Below are 18,604 nucleotides of genomic sequence, written 5' to 3'. Positions count from 1 at the left end.
CTGCTCTAGGATCTGCAAGGTCACACTGGAAGGAAGTATTTACTTGCCTGCTAAGTAACCAGTGATCAGGATATGGGTAGTAATCTGTTGTCAACCTGTCAGTTGCTGAAGCTCGTCATTTTACTTGTCCCTGAGAAAATCATGAGCTGACTTCCTCATAGCCCATAAGTATTGAAAGGGGAACTGTTGAGTCCCAGAGACAAAGGCATAGAAACCTGTAATGGACGGAGGCTGGGGGTAGGTATGCTCCTTTTAGAAATAAAGGAATGCGTTATTTTATTCCTTTTTTGAAAAGCAAATGGAAATACCCTAGTTGGGATGAAATGGACTGTACGAATACGGACATTTGGAATTTCCTTACTTTAAACATTTGAAAGTTGAGCCTCCAAAGTGAACGGCTGGGAATTCCTTTGCCGATGCACACAGTGAAAGAAAAATCTAGAAGGATATTCATCCTACCTGTTATTAAAAAAAAAGTTGGAAAGAATCACCATCGGGGAGTGTTTCTTCATTTTGACAAAGAAAAGGCATAGCCGATCGCTCTTCTCAAAGCCAGACATTTCATTGATGCTAAAGTTGAGTGACATCACTGTCCCTTAATGATTGTAATAGGAACTAGTGATTTCTGAAGAAAGTAAGTCTACACTTAAAAGAAGTAGCCTATCATGAAGTCTGCAAAACGTCTATCAATTAGTCCTTTTAATTAACATCTAGCACTTTTTCCTTTCAAAAACCCACTGAAGGATCCTGTTGTTTTGTGTAGATTTCTACTGGCTCTGCAGCAGGACTTTGAAAGTTTGCTAAGGCTTTAACGCACAAAGCGTTTCATTTCTCTTCCTTGTCCTGTGGTATCTAAATAGTCCCAGGATCCATTATATACTAATTTTCTATGAAATCCCACATGTAGCAAGAGCAAGAGCATATTTCCACCAAGTTTTGTGTCAGCGGTGCTGCTTTGCTGCTTGATATCTTCAGTGTTACATTTTCTATACAGATTCAGCTTTTTTTTTTTTTTTTTTTGCTGTCCCCCACCCGACTCCAATGAAGAGCAAACATGTGTTCTCCTGATCCCAACAGTCAGAAAGTAAATGATGGTTACTGCCAGACAATCTACTATTCTGGTCCATATCCACAGCTGGTATAAATCAGCATAGTTCCCTTGAAGTTAGTGGAACTCTCTGATTTATAGCAGCTGAAGAGTTTGTCCAAAGGCAGGCGTATGCTCTTCTTTAGAGCTGATGGTCCTATAGGGAGCAGTGGTAACACTGGTCAGACAATTCACCCTATGGAAACTGGGAGCAGCAACAGTAATCTCTGAGAAAATTCTCCCTTTTACCTTTGATTCTGTCTTCCTCCCCTTTCACTCACAGTAGCTTCCCGTCAAATAAACACCCTCTCAGTTGGCCCACCACATCCCTCTCTCTCCATGCAGATACAAGCCCTTCTGTTCTTCCTTCCACTGCCTTATTGTCTTGTTTTACCCCCTCAGGTGTAAAGGCATGGATGGAAAAGCTGACGAACTCTGCAGTTGACAAAAAGTAGGGAGAGAAATGGAGATTTCTTGGAAGTTCTCTTTTTTTTTTTTCCATTAGCTATCTTTGACATGCCATTTCCATTTGAAAATATCTGACTTTCTGTGTATAACTTGGTTGTATTAAAGTACAGAAATTGAGCAGCATATGAGCAGACGTGGTTTGGAGCTTGCTTTCTTCATCCAACAGCTGACAATACATCTGGTGTGCTGGGCACCGAAGCAGAAAAATAAATCGTCTTCTGGTTGAAAATCTTCTAAAAACACTTTTTCTTTGTTCTCTGGGGAAGAGCTGTGGCCATCTAACAACTCTAAGGACAGCATTCCTTATTGGGAAAAGTTGCACAACCACTTTTGGTTGGAGAGAGAACATCTTTGACGTGCTCTCAGCCTCTCATTTAAAGTTGTCTGGAGAGTTTCCGCCAATGGTTGTTTTTCAAGAGAGAATTCAAGTTTAAACTCAAAGATTAATTTTATTTTTATTTTTACCAGAAAGCCCTCAACCTTCTTGGGAGGGGGGGCATATCTTATTCTGTTGAGAAGTCTAATATCTGAAAACTGGTGTGTTTTGGCCCCCAAGAGTTCAAATCAAATATCCCATGACACTATTTCATCAAAATCTTTTGTTTTTCTCAGGCTGTTGTTTTCTTCAGATAGAGGCGATTCACTTTCACTGTACAGTCTCATTTACTTGGTCTGAGTGGTTGTGTGGCAAATTGGAGTAAATGGAGTAAGATTGCGAGATAATCTCATCTAGGCTCCGTTTCCTACAAAAGGTTGGACCAGATGAAATTTTGATGTCACTTCTAACCCAAGCTGTTCTATGATTCCAGTAAAACTGGATGGGCAGACTTGTCAAGGACCAGTGAATCATAAGGCATCATGGCAGTACTCCCAAATTTAAACAATTTAGAATTTGGCTGGAATATTTTGTTCTCACTTATATTCTATGTTTCTGGTTTTTAAATCCATTTTTTTCTGTGGGAAATGTCTTGATGAGCTCGGTTGTCTTTGAAGATGATCCCAGTCCATCTCTCAGGAGAAACTTATCATATCCCGACAATCAAGAGAATTTTAGAAAATTCACAGCTAGCCCAGCTTCTCATGTGGGACTCTAGGGTGATTCTGGAATTGCTTTTTGGCACTGAGATCTGCTGCTAACATCTGTTGTGAGCATGACTAAAAAATTGATGCCCATTCGCGCTTCCCCTTCCCACCCTTCAAAACCTATTAATAAGAAGAGGGATTTTTGGTCAGGGTTTTTTTTGCAGCTGCTGGGACTCTAGGGATCCTCATGGAAGAGACGAATGGGGGATTTAGGGCAAGATTAGCTGCATTGATTTGGCTGTTTGTAGAAGGATTTACGGGGCATTGGAGTATCTTTACTCTGTGGAATCGATCCAAGACATCCACCCAGCAGTGGTTAGCCAGCCCTGCAGGTACTTAAAACTCCTATTGTACCTCCCTGTTTTGCCTTGATATTGTATATTTAAATACAGATAAGCATGTATGCAGTAATCACACAGATGGGGCTATTGCCTGCCGTCTGCGCTTCATTGTGATGAAAAAGCAAAGTGAAGAATGACCTGAAGGTGTGAGAAAGTGCTGCTCTGTCAGAGTATTTTGATCACTGACAGGTTTACACAAACTAAGCAGAAGTCAGGAGGGAACGTGCCGTGGGTCTAGAAGAGGAACAGACACATAGGAGACTGAATGAAAACCTCAAGTATTTAACTGGGATTTTTTGGCATTGCCAGAATTCTCCTCTCCAAGCAGAACTGACAATTTATAAAATGTGTCAGGATACTGCAACCAATTTGATTTTGACAGAAATGTAAAGAATCATTTCTGTGAACTGTGTCAAGCCAGCTGTATCGTGAATATACTTTATCATGAACATATAAAAAAACATATTGAGATAATCTTTCTATGACAGTATGACTACTGAATTTTGGCTGAGAATCAGACTTGAGCTGAGATTTCAGTCACCTTTCTGGGTCATCTTTGTTGCAATTTCTCTAATGTCCTTTTATTAGAGAGCAGCTGAGGGGAAAAAAACCCCAAAGCATCAGCAAACCCCACAACCATGGCTGATTTGTGGAATTCGGAAGAGAAAGTGAAATCTAACTCTCCCTGCTATTATGGTCTCTTCTTATCTTGCAGAGGTGGATGTGACAAGATTCTGAGCTGCTGTGGAGCTGCTGCTGGCATCTTAATTTCTTGATATTTTCCAGTGCTGTTTTCAGTTCAGGAATAAAACCTGGTATTTTTTTTAAATGTTGTGTGAAACACATTCATGGCTTAGGCTGGTGCCTGCTCAGATGCTATCCTTGTGGTTACGGTTGCTCTCAGAGTGCATGCTAATTTGCACCGCAGTTCTGCTGCTTTGAATTAGCAGAACCCAGAATTTCCTGGGTCCGTGCTGGCTCCTGCGATGTCAATCGAAAAGTCTGTAGTGGGGGAACGTGGTGAAGTTACTGCCTGGTATTTCTTTGGGTCTGTAGAAAGTTCTTACAGTTCTCCAGCCAAGACTCATTTCAATGCAGAGATCAATGCAGCAAAATTTTTACAGACCATGAAAAGAATGCATGATTTCAGTTGTTTCCTTGCAGAAGTACCTACAGCTTGCAAAGTTTACAGATTGCTTATTCTGATCAGCAGGGTATGTCAGATACTTTCCACTCTTAACTCTTGTTTGTTCTGGACAGAAAATGGGCAAATGAGGAATAGAAACCTGCAGATAATCCTCTACTCCAGGGCTTTGCAATACAAAGGAAATCTCAAAAGATGGCATTCAGCCCAGATAGGGTGCCTACAATGTAAATATGTGAACTGTGAGACCCTGCTCCCATCACAGTCAGCAGAGATCTGGTCCATATATTCAGTGTGAGGGTGGAGTATCTCTTTCTGTAGGTATCTGTGGCTTCACTCAGTTGCTTAAATGCAAGTATCTGGTGTCATCAGAGAAGCCTCTGCCTAAAATGGCATCTCCACAACTGTGTGGGTGTCCTGTAGTTTGATAATTCACAGGGGATGGGATTCATTTGCCTATGTAAGTGTTTCTAGAGCCATTTTTGATACCCTACGGTATGTGGGACATGTACGGAACTGGTAGGTATGCAATTACAGCACAGACCTTATGGGAAACTGAGGCCCTTCTGCAACGGCAGCTGAAGCAAAGTGGGATCATCTAGTGCATCCATGCTGCATCGCTAATGCAAATGAATCCCACCCTATAACCCAGGGACCAAATGCAGGTTTCTACCTTAGGGAAGCCGAACTGCTCCCCTGGCTGCACTGACTATAGTGAGCAGATCAATATGTTGATAACTTGCTGTCAGAAACTTCTTCCCCAGGTGAATACACAAACGTGTGGATTGGGACTGGCGGGTTCCATCAGAGTGGGATTGTGGTTGTGGTGAACTGAAGAGGACTAGAGTTTGGTCTGGCCAGAGTGAGCAGACAGATCTCTGCATCACTTCTCACAAAGACACATCCCTTCTCTACTACCAGCTTTGTGGAGAGGACCAGAATCGAGTTTCCTGGAAGGTGACATGCTGCAGGGAAAAGTACAATTCTCCAGGCTGGCCCTGAAACACCAAAACACCAAAACACTTTGCCAGCTTGGTCAGGAGCAGCTCATAGCTTCTGTTACAATGTTCCCGAAGTGTCCGCTTTGATTAGAGGGCTACATTTTGCTTCCCATTATGCAAGAAGCACAGATTACCATGACTGTGGTAATCACGCTATTGTAGTGATGTATTTATTACTAATACTGTGGTGTTGCTTCAGACCTGGAATCAGAAAGCAGGCTCAGATTCACGTAGGATATGGACCTGCATGCTAAGTGGTACCAACACAAAGGTCAGCCCTTCTCCATTTCCAGCTCCAGTCTCTCCACCTTTCCCCAACTGTTTTCATTTGCTGAAGCCGTGGTGGACAGCAGCTTAACAGGGGCAGCCAGCTTACTGTATAGTATTCATGTCTCACTCCAAAGTTTCTTGTGTACTGCCAGCAAGGGGTGTGCCATGATTTGGAAGCAGCTGGGCAGGGTAAAGCACGTGTGCTCTTCCATCAGAGCCACCCAGAGAACTGAGGAGGGCAGAGAGGCAGGCACTGGAGGGCCAGGCTGGAAGAAGTGTTGGGAAAAGCAGGTCTCAAAGGGGTAGATTATCAGGATGACATAGTAAGTAAGTAAAACAAAGAGATTTATGATTCACTTGATGTTTATTTGAAATGCCAGCATAATCAATCACAATCAAATACATTGTGATTTGGTAGGTGATGGTTTTTTTATGGAGGATTATGTATTTTTATTAAAAAAAATTATCTAGGCAATGTGGAGATGACTATGTCTTAGAGAATGACCTTTTGATTTAGAAAAATTACATAAACAAATGCAGATCTGAAAAAAGTTAACTCCGTTTTCTTTGAAGGGAGGTTATTTAAATCAAAGTGAGGCTGAGATTAGAAAAGCTTCAAACAGGTACCTTTATCTTAGTTATTTTAATAGGAATTTGGCATTCAAGACCCTAAAATGGTCTGGAAAATCTCAGCCGTGAGGATGTACTTACAGACACCCAGTGATAACACAGCCCGAGAGTGTGTGTGTGTGTGTGTGTGTGTGTGTTTTCCTGCTTGTTAAATGCATTCTGCTATAAGCAACACTGGTTCTTTGCACTTTCCCAGGAGAAGACCAGTGTGTGACCTGGGGCATGAATTGCCTCCTGCGCCAGCTGACATGTTGATGGTCAACCTCCCATACAGCTCCATCCTCATGTCTAAATATAAACCCATGCTTGTCTTTTAATGAACCGTGGCACAACAAAGGCCAGGGATGCAGTCCAGCCAAAAGGAGAGATATTCTGCAGCAAGTGAGCTGAGAAGGTGAGTGTCAGCGGGGGAGGAGAAAACCCATCGAAGGGACCTGGATTGTAACCCAACCTCCCCCTTGCACACGCATGTACACGCACACCAAAAATGTTTGACCCAGTGCCAGCCTCAGCCCTAAAATCCCCGAACTGTCTTTCCATTTAAGTGCTAATTTGTAACAATGCCATATCCAATGGCTCTAAAATAGCCGGGTAAATGTCTTGTCCTTTTATAGCAGTGGTCCTATTGTAAGCTCTGGCATGTGACAGGTCGGAGAGTGACACAATGTGTGACTTCAAGAGACCGGACAGGGATAAAGACCTGTGTGTGCTGCTGATTTATCCTGCAGCAGTCGCCTCTTTCCTGTCTGTCTGTCTGTCTCCTTCTCTCTCTTTCTAAAGCAGCCCGTCAGCAAATCAACATGCCTCCAAAGAAGCCCGAACCTAAGAAGGCCGAACCTAAGAAGGAAGAACCCAAACCAGCACCTAAACCAGCAGAACCAGAACCCAAAAAAGAAGTTGAATTTAACCCAGCTTCTATCAAAGTATGTATCTTTCAACCTGGCATGGGAGAAAGCAGGCTAGTGGGGCTTGAGTTGGTGGTGGTTCTGATGGTGGTGTATTCAGTGCTGTGAGACGATGTTCCCTAAAAGTAGCTCTTGGTTTTGAGCAGAAAGTGAGCAGCAAAGGCAATTGGCACAGGCAGAGTAAGAGTGGGAGCAAAGTCACTGCAGAGTCTGCTAAAGAGAAGCTAAAAGCTGAATCTTACTTTATCTGAGAATGGTCAGATCTGTTTGTCCAGTCTTATCCCCAAAGTGGCAAATTTTATTGCACACAAGCTTCACTGACCTCAGTGGGAAACTTCTTGCTCCTCTGCAGGCAATACTGCAGGTAGATGCGAGGAAGGCTTGACTGCACGCAGGGCTGACCACTGACTAACCAATGGCCAAGGACAGATAGTAGACTTGGCACAGGCTTGGAGCATGGGCTGATTTCACTTCTCTCTGCCTGGAATGCATCGCTTTGGTAGACATCACCAGCCTGGGACTTTCTTAAAGTGAGCCAGTGACACCTGTGCTTTTCCAGTGAAAACCCAAATGAATTGTAAAGGAACTGTGTCCTTATGTGTGTGTTTTGGAATGCAGAAGGAAACTTGGGCAAAAATCCAGATTTCCTGAATGACCTGCCTCTTTCAGGTTGTACCCCAAGGATTCCTCCAAAGGGTATGAGCCTTGTCCTACTCCTTCTCCTTTAGAGAAGTCTCTGCTGGAAAGAGTCACTGCTGATCTCAGCAGTGTTTGCTGAAGTCTTGCTCAAAAGTATAAGGACAAGATTATGTTTCCACAGTCTTTTCAGAAACAGGTTTTGAGAGGATTTGGGGTCACTACTTTAATCCTGAGCTGTCTAATTGGCATCACATTGCGCTTTCCGTGAGCCACCCCACTGACAGCGAACTGCCAACGTTTAGGGAACACTGAAGGTCTTAAAGCCGTGAAGTAGGTAATTCCAGTGAAGGGATACTGGAGATCTGTTTCCTTTTCAAATGCTTTTTTCCATGGGAATTGACCCATCATCAGACATCAGAGAGTGACTCTTTTATTTCAAAAGAAATTTCTCTCAGACAGTGATAAGCAGAAAGAAATTATATATTCCTATGGAAATGACCATAAAATGGACTATTAAAGAGTAGACCGGTTGACTTACAAAAATGCAATAAGCAAATAAAGATCTAAAAATGACTAGTTACCCTTTGCTCCCTCTGTACCACACACATTTGCCGGGAATGTCAGAGACCCCTGCACACATCTTCAGGAGCAGCTTTCCCATATTCTTCGTGCAGTAGATACCACTTGACAGGTAGTTACTCCAATACACAACAGGATTTATTTGCAAGACATTGTCCTTTGGGAATTGTCCTTTGGAAAAAGGCTTTCCCCTTGGGGAAAAGAAAAGGAGCTTTGCAGCATCTCATAGGTTTCTTTCTCGTGGGGATTTGGACCAGACAATGACTCGGTGTAAATCAGTATTTTTTTGTTAATTAGTTTAAAGCAGCCAGATTCTTTCCTGTTTCTTACAAGAAAATGAGCAACTAACAGGGGAGTCCTGGTGACCACCTGTGTTTAAGATGAGCCACAGGACATAAGATTAGATAATGCCAAAAAGGAAAATGGACAGAGCTACACTGCCATCCACGGCACTAGCTCCTCAGACCTGAGGCAAGGGATGAACGTCTCCGGGACCCTCTCTTGTTAGCTGAAAAAGTAAAGTTTTCCCTCAGAAAAACACAGAAACTATGTGAGAAAGGGAATGTGCTACTCTGACTCTTCAGCGTGCCTCCAGAGCACACTGCATCAGGTCTCACGGGAAGCTTGTAAATCCAGGGCTGCTGAAACCCTTTGCTTCTTCCACATGGGAGTGACTCCTGCATATCAGGATTTCTAACAAAGCAAGTACTAAAAGTGGGTTTGTCCTGCCTTGAATCATAAAGACCTTAAAAATCATAAAGACCTTGAAATTATTTCTCTTTAAATACTGGTGAAAAAAAGCAATAATTTGTAATTATATCAAGAAGTCAGATTACAAGGCGTTTGGGTTTGGGGTAGTTCTTAGAATAATGACACCAGAGATCACGTTGGGCTCCGAGAAGGACTTCCACTGTGACCTTGGGCTAGTGGTGTGTGGTGGGATTCAGCACTCTACTAACCTCTCTGTACTTAACATTCCTGCACTATAAAAAGAGGAGGGGGCAATTGCAATAACTTCTCTTAGAGGGCACAGATATCTTCAGCCAGAATGCCATGACATTGTGGTAATATTCATCTGGGATCCTATGACATTGTGGTATGAAGGACAATGAAGTCCAGTAGAGAGAAGAGTTGTAATTAAGAAAGTCCTAAACCCCAGACTGGTACCACTCAAAAAACAGACACGCATCTTTGCAGTCAACACAATTTCAGGATCATCAAATATATTTTCATTTGAATGGGATTTGAAACGAATTCATTTCTGCTTTTTTTTATAACTTACTCACTGTGCACACTTCTTCATGCAAATTTATGTTTTTGCTTCCAGAGCAATTTGCAATTATGGACTCTTATCTTGTTCTTTAAAGTGCTAAAAAATATGTATTGACTTCCTAAAAAAATAAGTAAACCCAGTACTCCCATGATAACATCTCTTCGTCTTTGCAGAGAATATTCCATCATCTACTATATACAAAATTGGACTAGGGAAAGATTTGGGAGTTGTGTGGTTTGGGTCTGGGTTTGGATTTTTTTCCAAAACTCGTTAACAAGGGGGCATGATACTCTCCAGAGAAGTTTTCCTGGGAATTTTTCAATTAAGTGTTTTACTTCAAAAACGCTTTTGTCAAAATTGAAGCTATTTGCGCACAGGGGCTGGATCTGGTAAATATACTGCTTCTTTTTTTATAAACCCAGCTCTGGTGGAGCTCAGGCCATCTGGTGTAGATCAGAATACCTCCCTAGATCATTGTACAAGATTTGAAAAAAATGCTTAAATGAGTTTTGAAATTCTCCAAACATCCCATTTCTGCATTCCAGGGTGAAACTGGTTCTTGTTTTCATGCAGAGGGTAATCTATAGTTAAAACAAGGTGAGGAAAATAAACTTGTATAAAAAAAATCTTAAAAATAATCAAAATGCATCTTTTAGTGGCAGTGTCTCCAATTATCAATATTTCTTCTCAGACCTTATTGCTCAATTTTGTATTTGGATTTTTTTAACTTTTATTTTAGACACTAAGAAGTCTCAAGCCTAAAATATTTCTGTGGAAGGGAAAAGTACATCTTGTTTCATTTCTCTTGACTCTTCTAGTCTGCTGTCATGGTAATGGTCTGAGAGGCTTATTTTGCACTCCAGCATCATGTTAGATTTTCCCATCGTCTTTCTCTTGCTGCTGCAGTTTCTCGGTCTGTATTGGGATATCGGTTACAGCAGCCTACATGTGAGATATGTCCCCTTTAGTAAATGCACTCGTTCTAAAGTTTTAACTTTACTCACACATACGTTTCCACAGCATTTCATCCAATACTTGGAAATTTTCAAAGTAGATTGGGTGCGATTGCATGCTGCTTGCAACTCATAGAAAACAGTTTTGGGGGTTTTTTGTTTCTTTGTTTTCCTGTAAGAGTTTGGCTGAGCCCATGAGTAAGTCTTTTTTTTAAGAAAATGTTTCTCTAGACTGGCCCCTGAACCTCTTTACTTTGGGGAACAGATCGTCCTGAAGAGATGTTGTTGCACGAAGATTGTCTTTTCCATATATCTAATTCGTTTCCACCTGAATACTGTCTTTATCCGGGGGACACATTTTGCCAGAAATGTATTCTACTCTCCCGAAAAAGAGTAAGGCTGATGCAAAATAAGATTAATCTTTTATTGTTGTGGACACAGAAAGTGGGACTGTCCTCATCTACATTTAACCATTAGAAAGTAGACTATTGATCTTCAACAGATCATCTGTAATCGGCAAAGAGAAACTCTCTAGAGGCTTATCCTTTGCTGTCGGGCTAAACACCTATATCAGGATGGATTGAATCACCCTTGGGAGACACTGATCTGTTGCTAAAGGGAGATGAGATAGGGGTTTGGGTGCCAACATTTCAACAGCTAAAGTTAGCTGAGATGATGCATGCTCAAAGTCCAATGTGCTCTGGGTACAAAAAGGCCATGCAGAGACAGCTGGCATATGCAAGGACCTGCAAGGGACATGGCTTGCCATACAGAGTTATCCTTAATAACCACATTATCTTGTGTCATTACTTAATATGCTTATTGTAGCGGCATGCAGTAATACAGGTGCCTGGGGAAAAAACAGTCATCATTTATTTTTGTGGAGTGCTGAGATCTTGAAGCCATGTGAAACCTGTTCTCCCTGAAAAGCCCTGCAGGCTTCTGAACATCTGCAGGGATACTAAAAAGTAAAAACTTCTTTCCTTTTTCCGCAAGAAAAGATGTCAGAGCATCTCGGATGGAAGCAGCCACGAGGGAAACACGCAGGCATCGCGCAGCACCAGTAATGATGAGATTCTTTCTGAATGATGAGATTCTGCCAGACTTGTCTGTTCAGCTCCGAAGCACCGAGCATGCAGCAGTGTGATGGCAGGGTCGCAGCCGAGCAGACGTGCAGGGATGCAGGAAGCAGGGCTGAGGTCTGGGAGGTTGCAGTCTGGGAAAGGGAGGCAAATGGCTCTTGGGGGAGATGGATTGATTTTCATGGAGAGAAATCCCACCCCTACAAATGCCCTGCTAGGTGGGATTGTCAGAGCAGTTTCGGGTGCTTTGCTGAAGAATTTATTGTGATCTGAAGTGACTGAAATGATGATTTCAGAGTGAGGGTGGAAGTGGGAGAAATGTATATGAGTTAATAGCAGACATACCTGTGAGAAGGGCTTAGGCGGCGGAATGAAAAAGCAGGAGTCACTTTGTGGATAAAAAGGATTCTGTTTGTTGGGTAAATGTGTTGTAATAGTGTGCATGAGAAAAAAAATATTCTATTAAACATGTGTCTGTATTAAAGAAATTCAGTTTACGGGAGTAACGAACGTGTGTAGAAGAGAGAGTGAAGCAGCATGTGACACCTTTGTGCCTCTGTGTGTCAAGAGGTATGTCTGTGAGACAGAGGTTTTGTAGCCATGTTTACAAGGGGTTTGCACGTGCGGTCAGCAGCCGTGGGGTGTGTGCCCTGATTTCTTAAATTTTTGTAGCTGCTTGAGAGGTTTTGAATGTACCTCCTATTCGGAGGGAGGAATTTAGCTGCCTCCCTGACTTGGGTAAGAAGAGAGGGAACTCCGTGTGTGTGTGTAGGGGTGAAGGGTTTTGCAGGCAAAAAGGCTTCTTTGTGAATAAGAAAGCTGGGGTGCTGGCCTGCTTGAGAAATTTTGAGTGTGCGAAAGAAGTATTTTATCCGGCTGTGTGAGAGAACCAGGGGATGAGCTCATGGGTGTACTTGTCTTCTGGCTCAGCAGTGGATAACTTTGTAGCTGGCTGGTGGCAGGAATGTAAGGTCCTTTGCAGTGTAGACCAGTGGAAACCATGGTGCAACAGGGGTTGCGTAGGAAAGAGGGAGGATTTCCTTGACAGAAAAAGCCATTTGCTGGGCCAAGGTTAGGACATCTGAGGGCGGGTGTGATTTGAATCTTAGCATATTGAAGGAACCCTTCCCTCTGGCACAGAGACAGCAGGACCAAGTTTCTTCAAAGCCATTCACCAGTCTGTTTCACCCCTGCTTTACACGAGGAAAGCACAATTATGTCAAGGGTGCATGAGGTAGAAAGGGGGTACAGGGTACAGAGCTGGCCTTGAGCCACCCACGCAGGGCAGCACAGTACTTAGTGTGGGGATCATTTCTTTGACTCTCTGAGTAGAAGATGACCTGGGAGATACTAAAGGCATCCAAACTGCTAGGGGTTTGTCTGATTCAGAAGAAAGCCTGTCTAGATATCCCGTGCAGTTTACACATATCATATACATCTTGGAAGAAGAAATCTTGTCAGGTTTTAGTAAGATGTGGGGGGGGGGTGCAGCTCTTTGACCACTTTGAAACCTATCAAGATGCTAGACCTCACTGAGAGTTTGGCGAAATCTTCCTTGAGCATGACGTGGGAACTTTTTACACGTGTGTGCCTGAGCCTTCAAGATCAAGCGTCAAGACAGCTGAAGGTGGCCACCATATGCTTTCAACCTCCCAACACCCTCTCATCTTTCTCTCTCCAACCTATTTTTTCCCTTGGTTTCATTCCTTCCAGGTGCTACATATTCCCATTGTCATCACCTTTATTATTATTGGCCTAGAGTGCATCTCAGCAGAAATACTTTTAGAGAGCAATTTCCCTCCTGTGCTCACATAGCTGAAGGTTTCTGAAGTAGGCAGACACCTGCCAGGCTAAACCGAGCCCACGCTGGGCCTCTTTCTCTCTCAGTGGTTCCTTCCTGAGCTTTTCAAGCACAGAGAAATTTGAGTAGTGAGTCTTGAGGAGGCCCCAGGCAAAAATTACTAAAAGCTTAGCAAAAACAAGAGACCCCATTGCAAGCTCGTGGGAGTCAGTAGGAAATTTTTCCTTTTGTGTTTTATGGGATTTGCCTGACTCACTGTTCTTGCTATGGACCGGTGCTCTGGGAAGGTGTGAGAACTTTTGTAAGCTTATTGTGATTTATTTTTAATTTAGTGAGCGACAAATGCCTCTTAGGTATGTGCTCAAAAATTGCATTGATCTGAGTAAATATCTTTGGATACATAGAGACAATTCCCTTTCCAGCATAATAATGGTACAAACTCCTGTAACTCCAGAGGAAGATTTCAGATGCCATCTATTTTAAACACCAGTTATCTTTCTTAGCATGGGATAAATCTTTATCTAAAGTGGAAAAAGCCCAGCTTGGATTTCAGGGAGGGAACCTAGACATTCAGCTTAGATGATATTTCTCTCTCTGCAGGTTACAGTGATGAAAAAGGAGCTCCACTGTGAAACCTTTGGCTCCACAAGTTCGAGGTACTATGTCAAGCACAGGGTCTTAGTATACAATCCAGACAGGCATGAAGAGTCAGTGGAGGTTTGGATAGTGTTGAACGAGTGTCATTTCCACAGCCAACAGAAGCCCTCACTTCCCTCTTGCACTAGAAGATGGAACAGATGATCCTTAAAGTCCCTTCAAACGTGATATTCTATGAAGGAAATCTAATAAACCAAAGTGCCCTGATACTCTTGTGATGGGCACAAGAGAAGAACTAGAAAAGAATGAAAGAGGAGAAATTCTATTGAAACCCCAGATAATCAGAGTCCGCTTTCCTGATCAGCCTACACCAAATAGAAATATGAAGCGGAGTGAAGACGGCCAAAGGCTCTGGCAAGATCTATTAGCATTTCATGTCACTGAGTGTGACAAGTACTTGTTTTATAGAACTTAAGCCTGTTTAATCATCTAATCTGAAAACCTATATGCAGATTTTGATCCAGATGAGCTCTACTGAGCCTACAGAATTTGGTTAGGGAAAAGCATTTTGGGTCCAATGAGAATGAAAGAAAGGAAGGAAGAAAGAAAGTCAGGTTCATCTGCTGTATTTAAGGCATCTGCAAGCTGGATATCCAAGTCTGAGCTAGTCTCTTCAGGCTTCCATTACAGTTGCTAAAGAGAAACAGGTGCTTTCAGAGTTCATTTATTTCACCTGAAGATGAGCATCCAAGGTAGATTGAATAAAGCAGCGGTAGAGAAGAGGGCTCACTGAAGAGTAAGGACACTCAAGCCATGATCTGGGTGCAGTGAAGAGCCTTTTGTATCCCAGCTAACGAGAAGTGCAAACACTCGGTGCTCATGAATAGAGCACTGCCAGAGCTTGACTGCTCCTGGATGGAAGCCAGTAAAACCACCTGGTTTGTATGGTGCTGTATAGCTCCACTGGTTTGGATTTCTACCAGCCTGGGGACTTTTCCGCAGCACAGACATTGGCTGCTGAATGTTAGCTGTTCTGCCTGAGGCCCTGTTGTAAAAGAAATGATGGACCTACTCCAAAACCCTGGCTCTGGGCTGATGATGGAGAGCGGATCTGGAGGATCCTGAACCTAAGCAAGCTCTACCATGTCTGAAAGAAAATCCCTCATCCTCCCCATCCGTCATGCCCTCAGAGCTGGAGGGAATCCAACTCCAGTAGCCTGTGGTCATTCCTAGGAAAAATCTGACCTGAGGACTTCAGGTCATGGTGGGCAGCTTTGAGTGTGACCTGGAAGAGGATCATCCTTCAGGATGAGAGGAAACGTCCTCAAGTTGCACCAGGGGAGGTTTAGATCGGATATCAGGAAAAATATCTTCACGGAAAGGGTTGTCAAGCATTGGAACAGGCTGCCCAGGGAAATGGTTGAGTCATCATCCCTGGAGGTATTTAAAAGAAGTAGAGATGTGGCACTTAGGAAAATGGTTTAGTGGTGGACTTGGAAGTGTTAGGTTTACAGTTGGACTCGATGATCTTAAAGGTCTTTTCCAATCTAAATGATTCTTTGATTTTATTATCCTCTTGGAGGGATCCCCCTTCAAATTCAGGCCAGCTAAAGGACAAGGCATGGCACTTTTCCTCCATAAATGGTGTTTTCTCCCACCAAGTCTTGCACCCTCTATGTAGGGAAGGGTGCAGAGGTCTAAAGTTACACACATCGCACACACACGCGCTTGCACAGGGAGGGGAAGCTCAGCTGGAGGATGCTGTCAGCAGTCTCTGTTTCCTCTCCAAAGCCTCCCCACCTGTGAGAGGCTGTTATATGCAGCTACCACAGGTATTTCTCTAGAGTCGATGGCTGTGACACACTGCTTTGCACATAATGCTCTGAGTGCTGGGACATCTCTGCTGTGAGGACAGGGTGATGGAGTTGGGGTTGTTCAGCCTGGAGAAGAGAAGGCTCTGGGGAGATCTTATTGTGGCTTTTCAGTACTTAAATGGGGCCTACAAAAAAGCTGGAGAGGGACTTTTTACAAGGGCCTGTTGAGACAGGAGAAGCGGTAATGGTTTTAAACTAAAAGAGGGAAGATTTAGACTGGTTATAAGAAAGAAATTTTTCATGGTAGGGGTGGTGAAACAGTAGTACAGGTTGCCCAGAGAGGTGAGAGATGTCTCATCCCTGGAAACATTCCAGGCCATGTTGGACTGGGCATTGAGCAACCTGATCCAGTTGAACATCTCTGCTCACTGCAGGGGGTTTGGACTCGATGACATTTGAAGGTCTCTTCCAACCCAAACTATGCCATGATTCTATGATATGATGGTCAAGCTTATAATCATAGAATCAGAGAATCAATGCCCCATTAGATATTTGCTTCAGTGTCTCTGGATGGACCCCAGAGACAAGCATAATTAAAATACCATGCTGCCACAGCATGTTTCTAAAGGCTGTTCTGCTCTTTTACTCTCTCCTTTATTTATCCATGTCACTCTGGAAGCACAGGACGATCCCAGCCAGGCTGGCTGTTGCGAGGCAGCTTTTAATACTGGAGAGAGCACCTTTCTCCCTCCTGTCTCTCCCTTCAGAGCAGCCGGCCCCAGGTTAACATGAATTTGGCAGCTTGCTTGACATAAATGTATCAGTGCCTGAAAGCATAAAGGGCATTTCGTGTTAGGAAACAACCTGTAGCCTTGAGTAAGTGAAATGTTTCATTGGAAGAGGGGATGTGGGGTGACTCAAGTCCCTGGGGCTGTAGCATCCCTGAAAGAGGGGATCCCCAAGAGATGCAGGCCAGGATGCACAACGGTGAAAGAATAGTAAGATGTGGAGCAAGCATGCATTAAAACACAGCAAAAGGATTTCTTTGTGGTATATTCCACTCATTCTTCGGGCCAAAACCAAAGAGCACTGGAAATAGAAGGAGCTTTCCAGATGAATTTTCTGGGCCAATGAAAGTCTGGCTATCTCTGTGTATCTCTCTTGTTCGCAGAGCTGGGTGACGTTTCTCACAAAAATGCTTTTCGGGGAGACTTGAAAAGTGCATTTTGATGGTACCAGAATGTTTTGCAAATACAAACAGATTTTGTACAGATTTTTAAAAAAAATCTGAAACGGATAAAGAAAATTACCAGTGTCAGGTTTTTTTTTTTTTGATAATTAATTCCCTGTTGAGTTTTTTTTGATCTGAAGGAGCTATGAATTTTGGAAGGTTCTTTCTCTCTTATATAAACACGTACTGAGAAATTTCTAATGGGTGAAATTACTTCAACGTGGGCAAAAGAGAACATTTTGATAAACTTGGAACAGTTTTTCTCCCTCATTTCCAACTAAAACTGTCATCAAGTAGAACACAAAACCCAAATCTGTTTTCTTTCTTAATCAAAATGTCTTTTTCCCTCTAAAATTTGGAAATTGCTCAGTTGCACCCTAAAATATGTAGTAGTATGATTTTTTTTTAAAATCATTTTTCTGGGCAGTTTCCTCTTCCAAGTCTTTTTTCTGCAGCTGACAAAAAATAACTTTTCTGCAATGTCTGATGTCTGTGGACGTACAAAACCAAACCTGTAAACATCTCAGCTTGGTCTGAGGGATGTAGAGATGAAAATCTGTCAAGTTTCATATGCTCTTTATTTGAAATAACTCAGAGCTGCAGCTTTACTGAATTCTCTGGCCCTGGAACACTTGAAATGAAACGTGCAGCTCACTGAGTCTGTATCTGGATGGCTGAGAGGCAGAAGTGCAGTGGGATTTTCTGAATGTGACTTTCCTTAACCTCCCATGGAAAGAAGATGTTTTCTGCAGAGGGTCTTAAAGACCATCAACTTTATTTCCCTAATACAGAGCAAAATGCTATGGTACTGGGTGAAACCTCACCAAGGGTAGCCCAGCTTTACTGAGTCAATTGAAATCAATGAAAGTAAGATTTTCTGCAAAGGTGTCTAGGATTTTTTTTCATCTCCCTCTACATTTTCTCTCGTACTCCTACATATGTCACATCTTTATCTGTCTCCCCTGATATTTACACACCCCGTGTCTCTGCAGTATTTCCCAGTCTGCTTTTCATTTCTGTGTGAAGCACGGAAATTGTGCAAATTGTGCAAAGCAAAGAATTGTGCAAAAACAAAGGGTTGGTTTTAAAGGGTTTGCACTGTTCTTAGCAAAGCGATTTCAACACAGTTATTATTTCCCTGGTTCGATTTCTCTGTTCAGTTGTTATCTCAAACTAGGACACAAGAGGTTGTTTATTTCTGCTTTGCAACTGAATAAACTTTGCAGCTTTTAAGAAAGGGGGACATGAGAGGATAACAAATAAGCCCTGTTTTGACAGTTTCTGGGGTTTTCAAGTGGCTCTGCAGCAGGTCCTGACCTAGAAAGCCCTTAAGGCCATACATCCTACCCCGGAAATCCATCTTCTGAGATCTCAGCCAACATGCTTGCCTGCTTCTCCTGCATGGGGTGTGGATGTGGCCTCTGTAGGCTTGTTTGCATGTCCGTAGTTGTGCATAAACTAGGTTTTCTTTGATTTCTACATGGGGAAGCAAACAACATTTCAGTGTGGAGATCTGGTGATATGGGTGTGTATGCCCGAGGTTGGAAGCGAGTGAGAGTTGCCTGACCCTACCATCACCCCTCCAGCCGGTGCGTCCCAGCTTTGCGTTTTCCTTTTCCTCTCTCCTATCTGCCCCTTGATGAGCAGGGAGTTATTGAAAGCACACTCTGGATACGGAGCAGCTCTGTAATAAGACCTGCATTTCT

General features: G+C 42.9%; 1 protein-coding gene across 1 annotated transcript in view; it reads left to right on the top strand.

Moving 5' to 3' along the window:
* Nucleotides 1-6,811: 6,811 nt before the first annotated feature.
* Nucleotides 6,812-18,604, top strand: part of MYL3 (myosin light chain 3) — a 38,700-nt gene continuing 26,907 nt past the window's right edge. The window contains exon 1 of the mRNA XM_009938326.2: nt 6,812-6,947. Coding sequence (XP_009936628.1) covers nt 6,825-6,947 — 123 coding nt within the window. The 5' untranslated portion in view covers nt 6,812-6,824. The remainder of the gene's footprint in view (nt 6,948-18,604) is intronic.

The sequence above is a fragment of the Opisthocomus hoazin genome, chromosome 4, assembly GCF_030867145.1.
Source record: "Opisthocomus hoazin isolate bOpiHoa1 chromosome 4, bOpiHoa1.hap1, whole genome shotgun sequence".
Lineage (NCBI taxonomy): Eukaryota > Metazoa > Chordata > Aves > Opisthocomiformes > Opisthocomidae > Opisthocomus > Opisthocomus hoazin.
Note: the sequence above shows the minus strand (reverse complement) of the source record. Positions and strands in the feature narration are given on the sequence as shown.